Genomic DNA, 17,440 nt, shown 5'->3' with positions numbered 1-17,440 from the left:
TATTTATAAGCCCGAATTTTTGTGGCTTAGGCTTACCCTTTATATGAAAAAAACTGTACCCATTACTTTGTTGTGCCTCTGTCCAGCAGTGTGACACAGAGATGAGATCCCTGGGTAAACCTATCTCCCATCCACAGATTCTCTTGAACAGAGCCAACCAGTGCTCTGCCTCCTCACATGGACATGGACCCTATTCCTATTCCACAGCATAGGAGTCTCTCTAATCTAGCCTATTCCAGCCCCTATATAGATCCGCTGCTAAGGTTTAAGTCGCTTTGCTGTAGTGGTTTTTTTTTTTTTTTTTTTTTTTGAGGTGGGTCCCAGTGGTTGTCCATGGTTGACATGGCCTTGTATGTGCGGCACATGTCACCTCTGAGTCACCGGTGAGCAGACTGAAGAGAATTCAATATAGTTGCAAGTTTCTTCAATCTGGCAGCATATTATTTTTTTTTGGCTTTTGGTTTTTGGTTGGGTTGCTGCAGCTGCAGATGTCGATAGTTAGATAGATGGCATATTAGACTCATTTGTCCGTGATTGTGTACTGGTCTGATAAGTGAAGAGTCACGAGATCTGGATGAAATGATCTCACTATGTGAGATCAGGTGATGAGTCAGGTCAGCAATGGTACCAGTTTTTGTCATTTCTAAGGCAGCGTCAACTCAGAGTCAAAAAGTCCTGGATACTGGGTCCTCAGGTCCCTTCTGTGCTTAGTGGATAGCCTGTGCTGTGTTTACCTTGTTTTTCCACAGGTTATATTTTTGGGTTACCTTTATTTTCATGGCAGGCTCTAGCTGTTTTTGGCTCCATGTTCTCAGCCATCTTCTCGGGCACCCGCTATCTGTTTCTCCGAGTCCCTTCTTTTGATATCCTGCAAACTTGTGTTTGCAAAATGCTTTCCATGTTGGCCTTTCCTTCAACTTTGTGCCCGAACAATAGAGATGATAGGACCCGACCTTCTGGGGTGGATGCCACAACAATAGGGGCCCTGTGGATAAGCTGTGGGACACCTCTAACCTGTGACCGGGTCCTTGTCTGTTTTTTCTGTCCAACTTGTTTGTTTGCACCTGTGTTTTAGTTTGCTTTACATTTTTTGTTTACATGGAAGTGGTTTATTTTTACAAGCCTGTCAAGGTATTGTGTGGACTGCCTTAAAAGCATCAATAGGCTGTCTCAAGTAGGGTGTAGTGACTGCAGGAAGAAGTCAATGGCTTCCTTCCAGTCCCTTCCTTCCTCCACAAAAAGACTCCAAAATGATCCTCTTAAACTGGGTCGGGTTGATTGTCTTCGGATTTATGGGGTCCTGTGTATGAGCTCCATTTATATCCTCCATTATGATTTTCTTAATAGGTTTGTGACAGGGTTATGTTGCTTGCCATTACTGGACCAGGGAAGGCAGTTGCTACCACTCCCTCCTTGGGCACGTATCCTGTAGCAGCTGCTTTACTGCCCTGGCTTAACTGCTTGCGTGGGGTTGCTGTGTGTTAAAACATTCGGCACCTTTCCTCATTTAGGTCCAGCTTTCAGCTGGCAGGGACACCATCCCGGACAGCATTTTCTATGTCCCATTGGCTTTTTAGCTTTGCTGCACTCGCATTTGCCTCCACTGAGAGGAGGTGAAGAAGGAGGCTGAGTTATCTCTCATGGAGGGGTTTGGCAGGGTTGGGTTGGAGGGTTTTTGTTTTGCGTTATGTTGGGGATGTCTTCTGGTTCAGTGATTTTTTTCCACCCAGGTTCCTTTAGCTGAAATTAATTGGGATCTTCCCTTGTCCTTTCTATTTCCCTCTAAAGCTCTTTTTAAATAATTTTGAATCCATATTGATTTTTCTCTTTTTTTAATTAGTCTTTGATTTTATTTTCCTTTTTTTTGATTTTCATGTAATATTTGATTGTTCTTCTATTAAGTAAAGTTTTTCTGTGGGTCTTGGGTCTTGGTTACTATTTCTTTGTTGTTTAGTGGGGTTATTGTTTGGGTTGACTGTGGTTGAGCGTGGGGGGTTGGGGATCCATGCAGAAGGGGGCTTTTTGTTGGAGCATTTGGTGAGGTCTTCAGTGTGAGGGCCTGTGAGGGTGCACAGGCCTGGTTTGTTTGTGGCAAACTGTTTGCTTTAGTCTTGAAGGATGTGACCTTTGTTTTGGGAGTACTGTGTCAGTTGGATTTTAGTTCTTCCTGGTTTTTTTTTTATGATCAGATCTCACCAATGATCATTATGTGGGCAAGTATATTATCAGATCTGTATGTTTTTGATATACTTCCTCATCAATGACATCAGTCATAGTATCTATAAGCAAAGTGTACTGTTAGAATTTTAAATGTTGCTTATTCAATATAATAAAAAGTGATAGAAAGCATTTGTTAGATTTTATAGCCCTATGTATATAATTGCAAAAAATGCTGAATTATTATTATACATAGCAAATAATTGTTCCTACGTGTGTTATTCATAGGTTTATAAATTCATATTAGGCTTGCTTTCCATGAGGCCATTAAGCTGCCTAGCCCAGATTCCCAATTACTCAAAAGCAGTATATTGCTACGTGACTTATCAATGTCAAATAGCAGGCAAATGAAGGTAGAAAGATTCTGCCTTGTACCCCTGACACAGGAAGCAGTTCATGAACAAGACTGAACTTTAGTGCTCTACTTTAACTGCCAGAGATATTGACATTCCATTAAAAAAATCTCATCCTTATTACTGTTTGTGCTTTATAATTTCAGGGATATTACAGATATTTGTCTTTAGGATTGTTGTTATTGCAGACGTATCCTAGCATCAGAACAAAAACATTTGGCTTTCTTGATTTAATTTTTGATGCTTACATTTCTGGAGTCAGTAATGCTAGTTCTTATAAAAAATAATTTTGATCTTTAGGGCTTTAAAAAAAATCACACTATTGTTTTACTAAATTGTTGTAAGTACTAATGTCAGTGTTGTTTATTTAAATTGGTGTCATCCATATTTCTAATGGCAGTTGGGCAGTGCATATATATGGCTCTTGCAAGCTAGTGGTGGACTAATGTCTACAGATAGGTTGAGTGCTAGCATATTTGTTTTGTTTTAAACATTTAAACTTTATTTTTGAACAATCTAATATCAAACTGAGAAAAAAAAACAGTTGCATCTAGACATTTGATAACTCATTTGAAGGCATATAGACTATTTAGAATTACAAAAAGAATAAACACATGATTACTGGGAACAAAAAATTCGATATGTCACAATGAAGCAGTAACAATTAATATATATTAGCATTCACAGACATAAAACACCGCATTTAGAACAACTGGGAATAAAAAAAGAGACTATAATAACATAACTATGTACAAGAGAATTCAACAATAAACATTTAAGGGGTCTGAGGCATAAAAATATATAAAAGAATATCACTGGGGGTAATTAACTGATGGATGCCTTACGTAGAGAGAGGTGAGCAGGATGTCACAGGGGCCTTGGAAATAACTGTGGTTGGGAAATCTTCTAAAAACATAATGAAAGCTTTCCATAGTTTAATACAATTGCCCTCCACGGAGGTGGTCATGTTTTAGAGAAATTGGACTTTGTGTTAGGTGAAGCAAAATGGGGTCCTCTTTCTATTAGTCAAGAGTGAAGACCTTCAGTAGTTAAATTTAAGGGGTGCTTCCAGTCTGATGTGATATATGCCCTAACTTCTGCTGCTTATAATTGCAGAATCTACCTATTCTGACGGAACACCTTATCCATTGGACTTGGGGGGAGCAAGGGACATCTTTCCCTAATTAAATCTGGATCCAAGTAATCACTTGGTTCCACAACTTGAACACCAGAGGGCAATCCCAGACTTTATGCAAGAAGTTATATGATGAGCAGAAATCAAATGGACACAGATTCATATCTGACCAGTTTTTATCAGCAGTCACTTGAGTAATCAGTAGCCTCAATGTATCAAAAACACTATTTTCTGAAAGATATATGGAGTTTGCTTATGGAATCTGATGTCCAGAGCATATGAAATGTGTGGTTTTGATTAGATAGCAGCTTTTTCTCATTTTGTTAGGATGAAATGAATACATTTGTCTCTTATTTAAAGCTGGATTGACAATACATGATCTTAATCTGAAATTGTGGAATTTCAATGGATTGCAATACCCTGTGAAATGAAAACATATGTTTTAATGCCTGAGGGTTCAGGTTGAATCTCCCTCAGTTTACTCTTTATGATACACCAAGGCTGGTTTCTGTATGTCTATCTGAATCAGGGTACTAGGAGTTCCATTTCATCAATTATTTTACATCAAGAAACATCACTCCAAAATACTACAAAAAAGACAGAAAATGATTTTAAAGGAAACAAGTCTCTTTAGAACCCAATGCATGAGCTTCCACCCAATCCACCATTACTTAAATATATTGACTCTTGCAATCCTACCACATTGTGTAAAAGTGAAAACCCCAATGCACCATACCCCACTCCTGCACAAAATAACTAAAGTGGTTTTCAATGAACTGTGATTAATATATGGCAAAAAGCTACTCCATGAAACTACATTCATTCCAGTGTAAAATAACCACAACGGGGACCCTATAGACGGATATCATTCCCTTTGTGATATACCTACTGTTGAGTGCTGCCCCATCATAAGCCATGCTCAGAAACACTCTCGCACGCGCATGTGTGTGTGTGTGTGTGTGTGTGTGTGTGTGTGTGTGTCTGTGTGTGTGTGTTATGATGCAAGGTCTGACGGGTGATTTGTGTGCATGTGAGGGTTTTCTATTTTATCAAATGGATTTCAGTACTGTGAGACTGTGTGAAGATGTTGAGATTGATTATGTATAAGTATATATGTGTGTGTGTCTCTCTTATTCTTCCTCTATGTGTGTGCGTGCTACATGGTTTGAGATATTCATTTGTATGTGTGATCGAAGAATTTCTAAGGTTGTGATTATGAGTGTATATGCAGGTGCATACTGGGAAGTCTGAGTGAGTGATCTTGGGTTTGTACACCTTGTTGTGTGCATGAGTGAGTGTGAGCATGCATTGAGCAACTGGAGTGAACTGGAGGTATGAATGGCTTGGTGCTTGCCGTTGTGGATGTGTAGGCCACTTGCAGTAAGTGTGATGTGTGCGTATGTGTGTGCGCACGAGTTTATGTGCACATGTGTTTGTGAGTGGGTGATTAGAATTATGACTGATATTAGTGTTGTGTGAAACAAGTGTGGTTTACAGTCCAAATGGCAGTTCTCTAATGTATGGGTGATTTGGGAGTTGGCTATATAAAATCTGGGGGTGGATGACTCTCCAGGTTGGTCTGTACGTGCGTTTGCTATGACTAGATATGTCGCTGTTGAGGTGTTTGAGTCTGCATTTGCACATGTACATGTGCTGTCAGTGAACATGCGGTTAAAAGAATAGGGTAATTGATGTGTTCACTTAATTGATTTTTTTTTAAATATATAATAAGTGGCTATCGACTAGCCTACTCTTATTATCAGGGACTATACTCTGTTCTTGTATGAGAGATATTGCAATTTTCTTCACAGGACCAGTGTGGATTTGGTAGTAGATCAGTTTAGGAAACAACGTGAAGTTGTCTAAAGAGGACTAGATGAGGCGAACAAGTTATATTTTTCCATGCTACATTATTTTTAAGCATTGTTTTGAGATAGTTGAGCAAATTGTTAAACCAGATAGTGCATTTGTTCTGGGCAGTATAATCAGAGTAGGGGACTTGAATTAAATTACTCCTCCCACAGACACGACTACCATTAAGGGGCAGAGGCTTTCTTCCCTGGCAAAGGAATCACCACATTTATGGCTGATTAGGAACTTAAGAGATACTGTAGTTTGAATGGCATGGGGTGCTGCAGTAAACACACCATGCTATTGTGTATAGCTGTAGTCTTGCACAGAACATATCTACCTGTAGAATGTATTGCTCTCCATGTGTAGCACTTTTAAGATGTGCAATAGTCCTCTATCTGACCATAATATCCTGCTTAGCATGTGACAAATATGGAAACTTTCCAACATTATGGAGACTCACAGCTTTCTTCATGAAGATAGCAGAGTTTGTATGGCATCTAAGTCAGACCATTTCTGGTATTTAAATAATATACAGAGAGTAATCCCACTTTTAAATGAGACAAAGACAGTAGCCCAATGTTCTGATTATTACCAGGAGGCTAACTCCTCTTTTAAAGCATACATAAGATATTAACCTCACTTTGAAAAGGAGTACCAATATTAATTTTCTTTATAAAGGGTGAATATCTTAGGTTCATGGGTGTTTACTAGGCTAACAACCACAAGGGCTTTTTTAAGCCTAGCCATGCATCCCAAATCTCTGACAACTTCTGATATCTTTTATAAGCCTAAGCAGGGGCTTGAGAGATTAATCATTTGCAACTTAGGCCTAGGAGAGGAACCGTTTACAGGTTGCCTGTGTCCATTAGAGACATTGGTGCCAAACAAGGGATCAATTACCTGTTCCCCATCCAATTGTCCAGGTTGCACTTGAATTGGATTAGGGAGGAACTCTTTTTCGCATGGATGGGGAGCCTGTTGCATAGACAGGGTAATCTCTAGGATACATACCTGTCTCTCCAGCAGGTCCCATTTATATCACAGACAATGTTTAAGTCTTTAGAATGGGTAATTCTGGTGCTGTTTTGTGGATATGCAGGAGGCCTATCAAAGGGTGGTCTGAGAATGCCTTGTATGTCAGGCATAGATGTTGTTGTTGTTGTTTGTCTTTTCGGCTTTTCCCGGTTAGGGGTCATCACAGTGGAACTCCGGTCCACTAATGATTGGCAGTAGATTTTTATGGTGCCGAGTTGCCAGCCCAAACTTCAGTGAAGGCACGCCCATTCACGTATGTCTTTCAAATGCCACTCAACCACGGGGAAGATATGCAGACTCCACACAGAAGGCACTTCAGCCAAGAATCAAACAGGAGAACCTCTTGCTGTGAGGCAACAATGCTACTGCTGCACCACTGTGGCCTGAATCTCCCCTTAAAAGCCTGTAGGAGAGAATACAGGGATACAGCCTTGAGGTGGTCTGCATAGGACATTTTACTTAAGCCCTGCATTCTTTTAGTGAGGAACCTCTGTTGGATTTGCCTATGGTGAATGCTGAATACAATGGAACGATGACTTTCTTGGACTTAGATGCCATAACTTTGTTTATAAGTTGCACAACATAAAATTATTTCCTCACTACTGTAGACACATGATGGTCAAAGACTATATTACTATTTTGTGTGCCCCCAAGTCCCTGACTACTGGGTCAACTTGTTGTCAATATGCTAGTTACCCAGGGTGGATGACTTTCTGAAGGATACTATTATGCACTTCTTGGCATTTAGTTTTAGTCTATGGTTTTGACACCAGTTATTTGTCTGTGTCAGCCCCTCCTGAAGAACATTTTGTCAGTGTGGGATTCAATGACAGCTTCTAATTTGCAATTATCTGCAAATTTAGTCAGCCAGAGACCACTGGCATTGGTCTTGACTTCAGAGAAGTAAATACCCAAAAGGAGTGGTCCAAAGACTGATCCCTGAGGGACTCTACTTGTAATTGGCCTCTTTGTAGAGGTGGACTCCCCAATTCTAATGTCCTGGGTTCTGTACCTAACCTCTTGAGTTTGTCAACAATGCTCAAGTGGGGTATTGTGTCAAATGCCTTGGCCAGGTCAGGGTAGGCAGCGTGAACCATTTTGCCCTCATCCATTGCTTTGACCATCTCAAAGAAGTCTACCAAGTTGAGTAGACATGATCTGCCCTTGACAAAACCAAACTGGGTTGTGTCCAGTGTCTGGAGGTTTACATATCACTATTGATCATTTCCATGATAATTCTTTCCATAGCTTTACATATAAGACTAGTGAGACTTATGAGTCTGTAGTTTCCAGGGTCTGTAGGTGGCCCGCCTTTGTGCAGAGGGATAACTGTTGTTGCTCTCCATTCATGAGGCACATAGCCTTTTTGGGGCTATAGTTAAATAGCAATTCTAGAAGCCCTGATAGGTCATGTTTCATGCTAATTAGAAGGCATCCTGGGATATTGTCTGGGCCTGTTGATGCAGTGTTCTTGGCCTTAGAGAGAGCATTAGGGCCTGCTCCCCAATGATAGCAGGCGGAGTTATATCTGATGGTATTTCCTGAGTGAAGGTTGATGTGGAAAGAGGGGTAAAGTTGGAGCTAAATTTATCAGCCAGTAGGTTTGCTATATCTTCAGGCTCAGTATAGGTGGCTCCATTTACAATGAGCTCAGCACATCATTGTGTATTGCCTTTAGGTTTGCAGACATCTAGATTGAACATACCTGGCGTGGTTGCATAACTGAATATAAATTCTTCATATAGCTACTTTCTTGTCCTGAACTTATAGTAGTGCAAAAAGAATATTTCTGTTTCTTTGAAACTTAAGTTAGATTGTATAAATTTACAAAACAAAGAATTAAATTATTTATTATTATTTATTGTATTTTATTTTACATTTGTTAAATGGGAAAGTCCACTGGACACAGGTCCTATTTTAGTGGAGGTCTGGGGAGAAAAGCTCCACAAACAATAACAATAAACTACAAATGTGATATAGATATACATAATAATAATGTCAAGAACAGAACACAATGTTTCCGTCTTTCGGCTTTTCCCGGTTAGGGGTCGCCACAGCGGAACTCTGGTCCGCTAATGATTGGCAGTAGAGTTTTACATGCTGGCTTGTCGGGCCTAACGCACAACCTTCAATGAAGGAATGCCCATTCACGCATGTCGACACCCAGAAGACGCTTTAACTGAGAATCGAACGGGCAACGTCTAACTGTGAGGTGATAATGCTACCACAGCACACAATATACACAATAATTGTGAACATGTACAGAAAGAATACATCATTTGCAAGTAGATACAATTAAACAATAATGGTACATACATATATATAAGAAAGTTTAAAAAGACAAGTATGGGTATGTAGGAGTCCTACTTTTACCTTTACACAAAAACATGTGAGCTTTTAACCATCATATACCGAGTAGAGTAGGATAGTGAAAAATGAAGGTAGGATTATCCTGGACCAGTGCAAGAGGAGAGCCAAGTAGCTGTAAAGTGTGTTCTTAGTTACTTTTTAAACAATGATATTGAGGTATGGAAGTTATGTGTGGTGGTAAAGAGTTCCATATTTTGGAAATAAAATTAAAAAAGAGAGATTCACCTGCTGTGTTTTTGGGTTTAGTAACATCAAGAAGGAATTTATTGTTAGAGCAAAGAGTTATTTTACTAGAGTATGGTTAAAGTAGGTTTTGCAGTGAGGAGTTTTCTGAGGATGATGCAGGATTTTATGAGCTAGCATAAGCTGCTTGTACTGCAAGAGATGGGGAAATTCTAGACAATTAAGTTGCTTTACAGCTGTGCAGTGGTGTGTTTTATAAGGGGAGTCAGATGCAAACTTGGCTATTTTATTTTAGCAGGATTCTAGTTTTGTGAAATCAGTCTTTTTGAGATTGGTAAGGATAGGGGAGGTATATAGCAGGCTGGAGATTAGATGAGTGCGTGATATCGTGGCTTTTGAGTGTTTGGTGAGAAACTGTCTGTTCCTATACAGGGTACCCAGTTTCTTATGTACTTTCTTAATAGTGTGGGCAATGTGAATTATTATTATTATTGTTATTATTGTTAATCGCAACACCAAGATGTTTTGTGTGTGCTATGGGAGAAATAATAGTTTTATTACTGGACATGATATTAAAGGTGGCATCTAAGGAGGTGGATCTAGTAGGTTTGAAGAGAAATAGTTTTGTTTTACTAGGATTCAAAATAAGTTGAATGTTGGATAGAAATGATTCAACCAACAGGAAGAAAAGTTGAATTAGTGAGTGGAGTTCATTTAAAGAAGATGCTGCAGAAATGAGTGCGCAATCATCTGCATATTGTATGACAGATGCATGAGGAGTGGAAGTGTGAAGGTTGTTAGTATAGAGAGAGAAGAGAGTAATGGACCTAAAATGGAGCCTTGTGGTACTCCAAGAGTGACTGGAAGCAGTGGTGAGAGTTTATGCTGCCGCAATATTGCTTGTTGGCGACTGGCTAGATAACCTTGAAACCAAGCTAAGGAGGATTCGCTAAGGCCTATATCAGAAAGAGTTTTAATAAGCGTACTATGTCTAACCATGTCAAAGACTTTTGACAGGTCTAGGAATAGCCAATACAAATTTGCTATTGTTGCTGTGGTTGTTTACTGTATTGGTGAAGGACATAAGAGCTGTGGTGGTACTGTGAAAGGGACGAAAACCATGTTGAGTGACTGATAGGAGTTTGTGGGTATGCAAGTAGTCCATAATTTGAGTATGTATACATCTCTCCAGGATTTTGGCTATAAAGGATAGAATAGCTATTGGACGATAGTTTGTAAATGCTGTAGAATTCTCTCCTTTATGTAGAGGGACAATACGTGAAATTTTCCAGATTTCGGGGAGAAAGGCTTCAGTTAGGGATCTGTTAATAAGAATGGATATTATGAAGGCAATGGCATGAGCTGCTATTTGCAAGAATTCTGCTGGTAATTGTCAGATGCTAGTGTTGTGGGCTTGAGTTTTTTAAGGTATTTTCTAATCTTATAAATAGAGACAGGTTGGAAATGGAATGAGTTGGTGTTAATATGTGATTTACAGGCTTCTATGGGGGGTAATTACAGATATTTTGTTGATTGGATAGAGTAAGAATGGTGCTAGGAAAAAAATTGTTAAATTGTGCGGCTACAGTCTCAGATGTGTTTTCTGTGGTAGGGGTGGGAGTACTACTTTTACCTGGCAAGACAATTTTGTTAATGGCTGCCCAGAACTTTTGAGGATTGTTGTTATGCTTTATTTGTAGATTATGGTAACAGTTTGTTTTGTCATGTTTTACTAGTTTTTTAGCTTTATTCCTGAGCTCCTGATAGGTTTGTATAGTGGCTTGGGACTTGACTTTGTGCCAGTGGTCCCAGGCTTTCTCCCTGGTTTTGAGGCAGGATCTGGTTTCTTTACTTAGCCAAGGTGTGCTGTTAGCTTTGATTCTGATAGTTCTTGGAGGGGCATGTCACTTCAGGATATTTAGAAAGCTGGAATTAAAGAGTTTGACGGCCTCCTTTAGGTCAAGATGTTTTAAAGGTGTCCAATTACATTGTCTTAGGTCTGTAATAAAGTTGTTGGGGTTATTTATTTTATTTTTTTATTTCTAATTAGTTGACAGATGGTTCCTTTGTTGCAATGGGAATGCTGTCTAAGAAGAAAGGTTATTAGATGGTTACTTAGGCCATCAGGGAGGCAACCTGCATTACAGGGGTGAAGTGGTCTTTTAGTTAGTATCCAGTCAAGGATTGATTCCCCTTTAGTAGCCTTGTTAGATCTGGTAGGAGTTTGGATGGTTTGTGTAAAGCCATGAATATTGATGTGATTTATGGCAGGATGAGAGCTGCATGTAAGCCAATCCTTGTTAAAATCACCCAGGATGATGGTTTCATGCAGAAGTGATGTGCAGGACCAGTGGAGTAGGTTTTCAAAGGTGGCTATATTGTTTCTGGATGGTATATAGCATCTGACTATATTTATTAGCTTGTTTAAGTTGACTTTTAGTTGAGCAAGAAGTGTTTCTGCTTTGCCCAGGTTAGGGAGATTTTTATTTAAAGTCTCTACTGTAAGGTGATTTTTGTAAAGTAAGGCAATACCACCACCTATTCTGTCAGTCCTATCCTTCCTTAGAATGTTGTATCCTGGTGGTATAATTTCATTATCTGTGATGTGTGCTTTAAGCCATGTCTTTGTTATAACAACTATGTATGGAGTGTATAGAGATAGATAGGCATGCAGGTTGTGAATTTTTAGAGATGCTTCTAATAGTTATGTTAAATTGGTTGCTTTTCTAGGGAGATGAAGTAGCTTGATGGGGTGGTTGGGAATCTGAGTGGTGGGGGTGTTTGAAGAAGCTGATGGACCGGGATTTGGACGGATGTCTCCACAGCAAGATAGCGTGGAGGCTATGTAGATAATAATTTTCAAAAGTGTTGTAATGTCCCTGTCATATTGTTGGGAAGGTGAGGGGAGTGGTGGTAAGGTAGTAATATGTAAGGATCTTAGTCAATGGGGCAAGAACTGAAAATAGCAGAAGAGATATAAAATTGATGTAGGCTAGTGCTGATAGGTTTGGGAGTTGCATTAGAGTAAGGAGGAGATTCTTTTAGATATGTGTGGTAAGATGTAAGGAATAAAAGATATGATAAAACGTTTAAAGAGATTAAATGGAAGTTGACGTGGGTGACTAGTCTGAAAATGACAAAATGGGTAACAGTTTTTAAATGCTCAGTACAGGAAGAGTCTTTCACAGACTTCTGAATTTTTGTCCATTTTCAAATGCTTTTTAGAATCTTGTAGCTTGAACCCTGATAAACGGATCAGGATGGGAGATTCGCTTATAGCTGCCCAACTGTCAGTCCTTTCAATATGGATGAATCTGTTCAAGCCCAAGGATCCCTTAAAAATGTGTTGGAATCCAGTATAAATGGGCTGCCACAGCAGTTGTATCTGTGTAGGAGGAATGTAGTGATGGTCACAGTTCTGCTGATATGGACTTTCATGGTAAGGATCCAGATTTCTCTCTTTCTTGTAGACATCCTCTGGATACCATTATCTCACATCCTCATTGCTATTTGATGACCAACTCAAACTACAAGCTAATAACATAGCTGATTGCTGACTCTAAGTTTACAATATGAGATGAGCTGTACATATTAATTAATCTTGGTGGTGATTAGGAGTGACCAGATGGCAAGAACACAAAATATAATTTATGAACGGTCTGAAGTATATCAGAGACAGTGCAGAATAAGATGACTATCTTGTTATGGTGAGGGATAGGCTTAAGGTGTACCTTTGACCAAGATAACTGGCTGAATCTGTTTAATGCTCTGATTTACTCAGTTTGCCTAGTGAGTTAGAAGAGATAATTACAGGTTCACTAAATTCTGTGAAAAATGGGATCCTTTTTTATACTCTGAGGCCCCTTTATACTGTGTAACAAGACAAGACTGCATCATTGCCTGTTGCCACACATGCTATCCGAATTTATTATTAACAGCTGAGTGCACCTCCGGGCATTTCTGTAGTTACCTCCTACTGCACCTCTAGTCATCAAATATTGCTTGCTCATATTTGCAGTAATAATTTCAAAACCACGAATGTATAAAAAGATTTCATCTATAAGCATACAAGATGGCAAACAGAATTGCATTGATATTTGACCTCTTTGTAATGCAGCTAAACAGATATTGAATATTATTTGCACACTGTTTGTCTTGTAAGAAATGTAATACTTCTCTAAATATCTCAATATTCAGGTAACACATACAGAACTGCATAGCCTCATATGAAAGCTCACAGTTGCATGAAGAAAATCATGCTGGCTGTATGTGTCTTGATTGAATAGTTATTATAATATCATAATCTATTTATACAACATTACAAAATTAATATTCATGGCTTTTATTTTGACTTATAAAATCCAGTTTAGTGGCATTCATTTAGTTTAATGTTTTAATGTAAAGATTCATTTATCCTAAATAGTTTCCCATTTATAATTTCTTTTAACACTTCCAGTTCCAGATATATGAATATTTGTTTAACTATAAGGTGATAACTTCATTCTTTAAAGGCTCAAGCCACACCCACTGGGAGTTAAAGGTGCATACACAAAAGAGCTGTACTGGAGGGAATGAGTTGCATCTTCCATTTTGTATTATTATCTGACATCTGTGGATAGCCTTTCCTTGGGTTAGCTCCATAGCTGGAAACAGAAATGTACTTGGTTCCTCCTAGCACCCCAGTGCCAAAATGATAAGAAGGAATGCATGGGAGGGGAGGTTGTAGTCCATTATCTTTGTAAATGGTCCTCAGTCTCATATTTATTTACTCTGACAGAATAAATAGACATGGCTTTGATACATATTGGAAAACTTTAAAATGGGTAGTGAAATTGAAGCAGGGCTATTTCAACCATCTCTCATGGGCCCAGTAAACAGGTTGAAGGTTATAGAAGCAAAACATGGAGATCTTTAAAAAATGTAGATTAATGAGGCATATTTATAAGAAATAAAGTTTATTTTGTAAAACATCAAGTACAATGGCTTAGTCTATCCTTTTTAGGGAGCTTTTGGAAGAAATACTTGAGGTTGCTAGTAAAGGCAAAAAAGTCAGCTAAGCATTTAAGTGAGGAAGGAGATTTTTGAACTTATATAATATCCAATCGCAAACTGTAAAAGGGCAAAAGGATAATTTGAAAAATATGAGTGCAACAGTTAAAATAAATTAGTGATATGCAGAGGTAAAGACCGAAGCCCTGGCAGGAGGTTCTGTATCTTCTACAGTGACTATAATTTGGGTTTCACTGCTTGCGGTGTCAGATACCCAGAAAGCCCTGTTGCTTTCATTAGATATTGGGATTTTGGATAAGATAAAACCTCTCATTTTGACAAAGGATGGATGGTGTGATATTTGATCTCTGATCCCCAATTAGGTTTTTCACCTTGTCAAATGCCCAAAGTGGGACATTTTTGGTACAGACATCAGATTTTGCAGGCTAAAAAATACCCACGGCCAGTACAAAGGACAAAACTTCACTTTTTTTCCTAAATAAAAGCTTATTCTTGTAGCATTTAGTTGCTTATTCTGTTTCGTATAACATTTAGGTGTTTCAGATACAGAATAACTGTTTTATGCAACTATTACATAAAATATAGGAAATAACTTTGTCCTAAAATCTCAGGACATTTGCCATTTTAATAATTTTTTTGCAGGACATAACTGCCCAAAGAGGGATTGTCCCTCACGAAGTGGGACAGATTGTAACCCTATCCCCAATACCCTTCACCACAGGGGTTACATAAGAAGGAAGTTCTCTGAGCTTATTTTTTTCAGCAATAATAGTTTAGGAAAATAATTACGTGAGTGTGAAATCACAATTTACAAGACAAAGGATAGGCTTTGGAAGGGATTATTCTAAACAACTTCAATTTACTGCAGTGCAAAGTGACTTTGAAGACAAAAATGACAGTGTAGTAACTTGAAGTATCATGGTACAAAGATATACGTCTCACTTTTCAAAATAGTCCATCAAAAATGCCTATTATTTGCAGACAGAGAAAGGTACTATCATAAATATCAATTCCATTATTGAATTTTAATAAAGTGCAAATGTTGAAAATATTCAGCTTTAGCAAATTAAGCTCATTCTGCAACATTCTTCATGCATTGCTGCTTCAGATTTTTATTGTTAGTTGTGCCTTGTATGCTATTTGTGTTAGTTCTGCAATAACTTTAACAGGCCTCTTACCATCATTTCTTAGAACCAGCGGAGTAGTTGGTCCCATAACCTTGTAGCTTGTTACAGTATTTGTCACCACACATGTGTAATTGCCAACATCCGATCGTTCCATTTTTGCTATATACAAGTTTCCTGTTTCTTGAGAAACAAAGCGCCGACTATCTTGTTGAACAAATACTGGATATTCATTGAAGATCCACGCATAAGACAGTTCTAAAATGCAAAACAGACAGGTTGGTTAATGTAAATTAGTTATCGTACCATTTTACTAGATTACATTCTACTCACTCTTACATGCAATTGTGAGTGCAATTTAGTCTTCTGAATGTATTATAAAGAAAAAAAAATATGAGTGAATTACCACACAAGCAAATCCAGTGATACTCCAGCTGAGTCCAAAATGAAAAAAGGATTCACTGGAAACCAGGGCAGAGTGAGCTAAAATCCTTTACCAGAAAGGCTCATCCAGACATACCAGAAAGGCTCATCCAGACTCTGCTACACTTTGCTGTGAAGGAAATGTTAGTTTGCTTTTATTTGTTGTAGTTTGTATTGCTTTATTGCCTTTTTATGTTTGAATACTGTGGTTTGTTTTCTTTACCTTGTGTTTTACTTGCATTCTGCTTTAACTGCATATTATAACTTCAAAAGAGTCAACAGCTCTGTCTCTTCTGAGTCAGGCAGAAATTAGAACTGATCAATTAAGGACTCATTCATAAGATAGAAGAGGTCACTTAAGGTTAATCATTTGTGAACTGAGGGGGTGGAGCTAGGAACTAAACCTTCTATTTAAGGGGTAAAATAAAACATTACAGAGCTTTACCAGAAAGGCTCATCCAGACTCTGCTGCACTTTGCTGTGAAGGAAAGGTTAGTTTGCCTTTATTTGTTGTATTTTATATTACTTTATTGCCTTTTTATATTTTGAATACTGTGATTTGTTTTCTTTACATTGTGTTTTATTTGCATTCTGCTTTAACCGCATGTTAAAACTTCAAAACAGACCACAGCTCTGTCTCTTCTGAGTCGGGCAGAATTTTTTCCCACCCTCCCACTCAGTTACAGTTGTCTTGTTAAATATCACTATCTTTCTAGTTGCCTGCCTCTTATGTTAATCTGACCATATACCTCATTTTCTCTCTGCTTTCACTGGCTTGTGTGAGCAATCACAGAATCATCATTTTTTAAATCCCTCCCCTTCAACTATTTAAATTTATTGGCCATCCTACTGTATTCCATAGTACCAGAATACAAAAGTGACCACCCCTTTCTATCCATCTTTCTGTTTTAAAAATAGTAACTCTCCACAAAACCTTAACGTTTTAAACAGGTAAAACTTAAGTTACCTACATTCACAACTAACTTTTCTAGTGCACACTGCAGTGTGCATTTTTTTTCATCTTACCTTTAAGCATCCCTGTGACTAGCACTTGCTCTAATACCTGCTGGATAGCACTAGGAAGCCTTAAACTGATACAAGCACTCAACTCTCCTTGTTAATAAGGAGAAATTAATCATAGGCACTAAACAGCCTATAACTGCAAAGTACCTTGTTAAGGTAAGGGAAAACAGCTTTTGTACTTTACAAAAAAAAAAAAAAAAAGCACCAAACCAGGCATGTCCAAGGGTCAGCTTCCAGTGATTTCTCCTGTCCACCTGGTGAATCTGGGCATACTGAGGCAATGCAGCAACTGCCGCATGTACACAGACAACCATCTCCTCCTACCACCTTACACTACAACCTGTGAGAGATGCACTTACATAGCCAAAATGGAAGCAAAGCCCTCTCCACCCAAGATTGTGCTAGACAGTCAAGAGGAGAAGGTTAACACCCACACTACACCTCAAGCACACATAGCCCTTCTGAACCCACACCACCAACACCCACATATAGCAACACTAAATCTACATATGCAGAGGCCCGTAACTGGAACCTGCCCGAGCAACAAGGACCTCTGAAGCTGAAACACAAACAAACACCAATCACAACCAAAGTGTCACATAGTTCACAACACCAGTGTGCCACCCAGCAACAGCCCCTATGGCAAGACAACGTACCCAACACTTTAGTCATAGGTGACTCTATAGTCTGGCACACTGATGTCCCACTCACCA

General features: G+C 38.7%; 1 protein-coding gene across 2 annotated transcripts in view; it reads right to left on the bottom strand.

The window, feature by feature from the left end:
- Positions 1-17,440, bottom strand: part of CNTN4 (contactin 4) — a 3,809,844-nt gene that overhangs the window by 1,444,751 nt on the left and 2,347,653 nt on the right. For both annotated transcript variants that reach the window (XM_044078010.1, XM_044078011.1), the window contains exon 7: positions 15,336-15,539. In XM_044078010.1, the coding sequence (XP_043933945.1) occupies positions 15,336-15,539 (204 nt within the window). The remainder of the gene's footprint in view (positions 1-15,335; positions 15,540-17,440) is intronic.

Source organism: Protopterus annectens, chromosome 7.part0 (genome assembly GCF_019279795.1).
Source record: "Protopterus annectens isolate FY-2018-M chromosome 7.part0, PAN1.0, whole genome shotgun sequence".
NCBI classification, from domain to species: Eukaryota; Metazoa; Chordata; order Ceratodontiformes; family Protopteridae; genus Protopterus; species Protopterus annectens.
The sequence above is the reverse complement of the archived record's forward strand: the minus strand, read 5'-3'. Positions and strand labels throughout refer to the sequence as shown.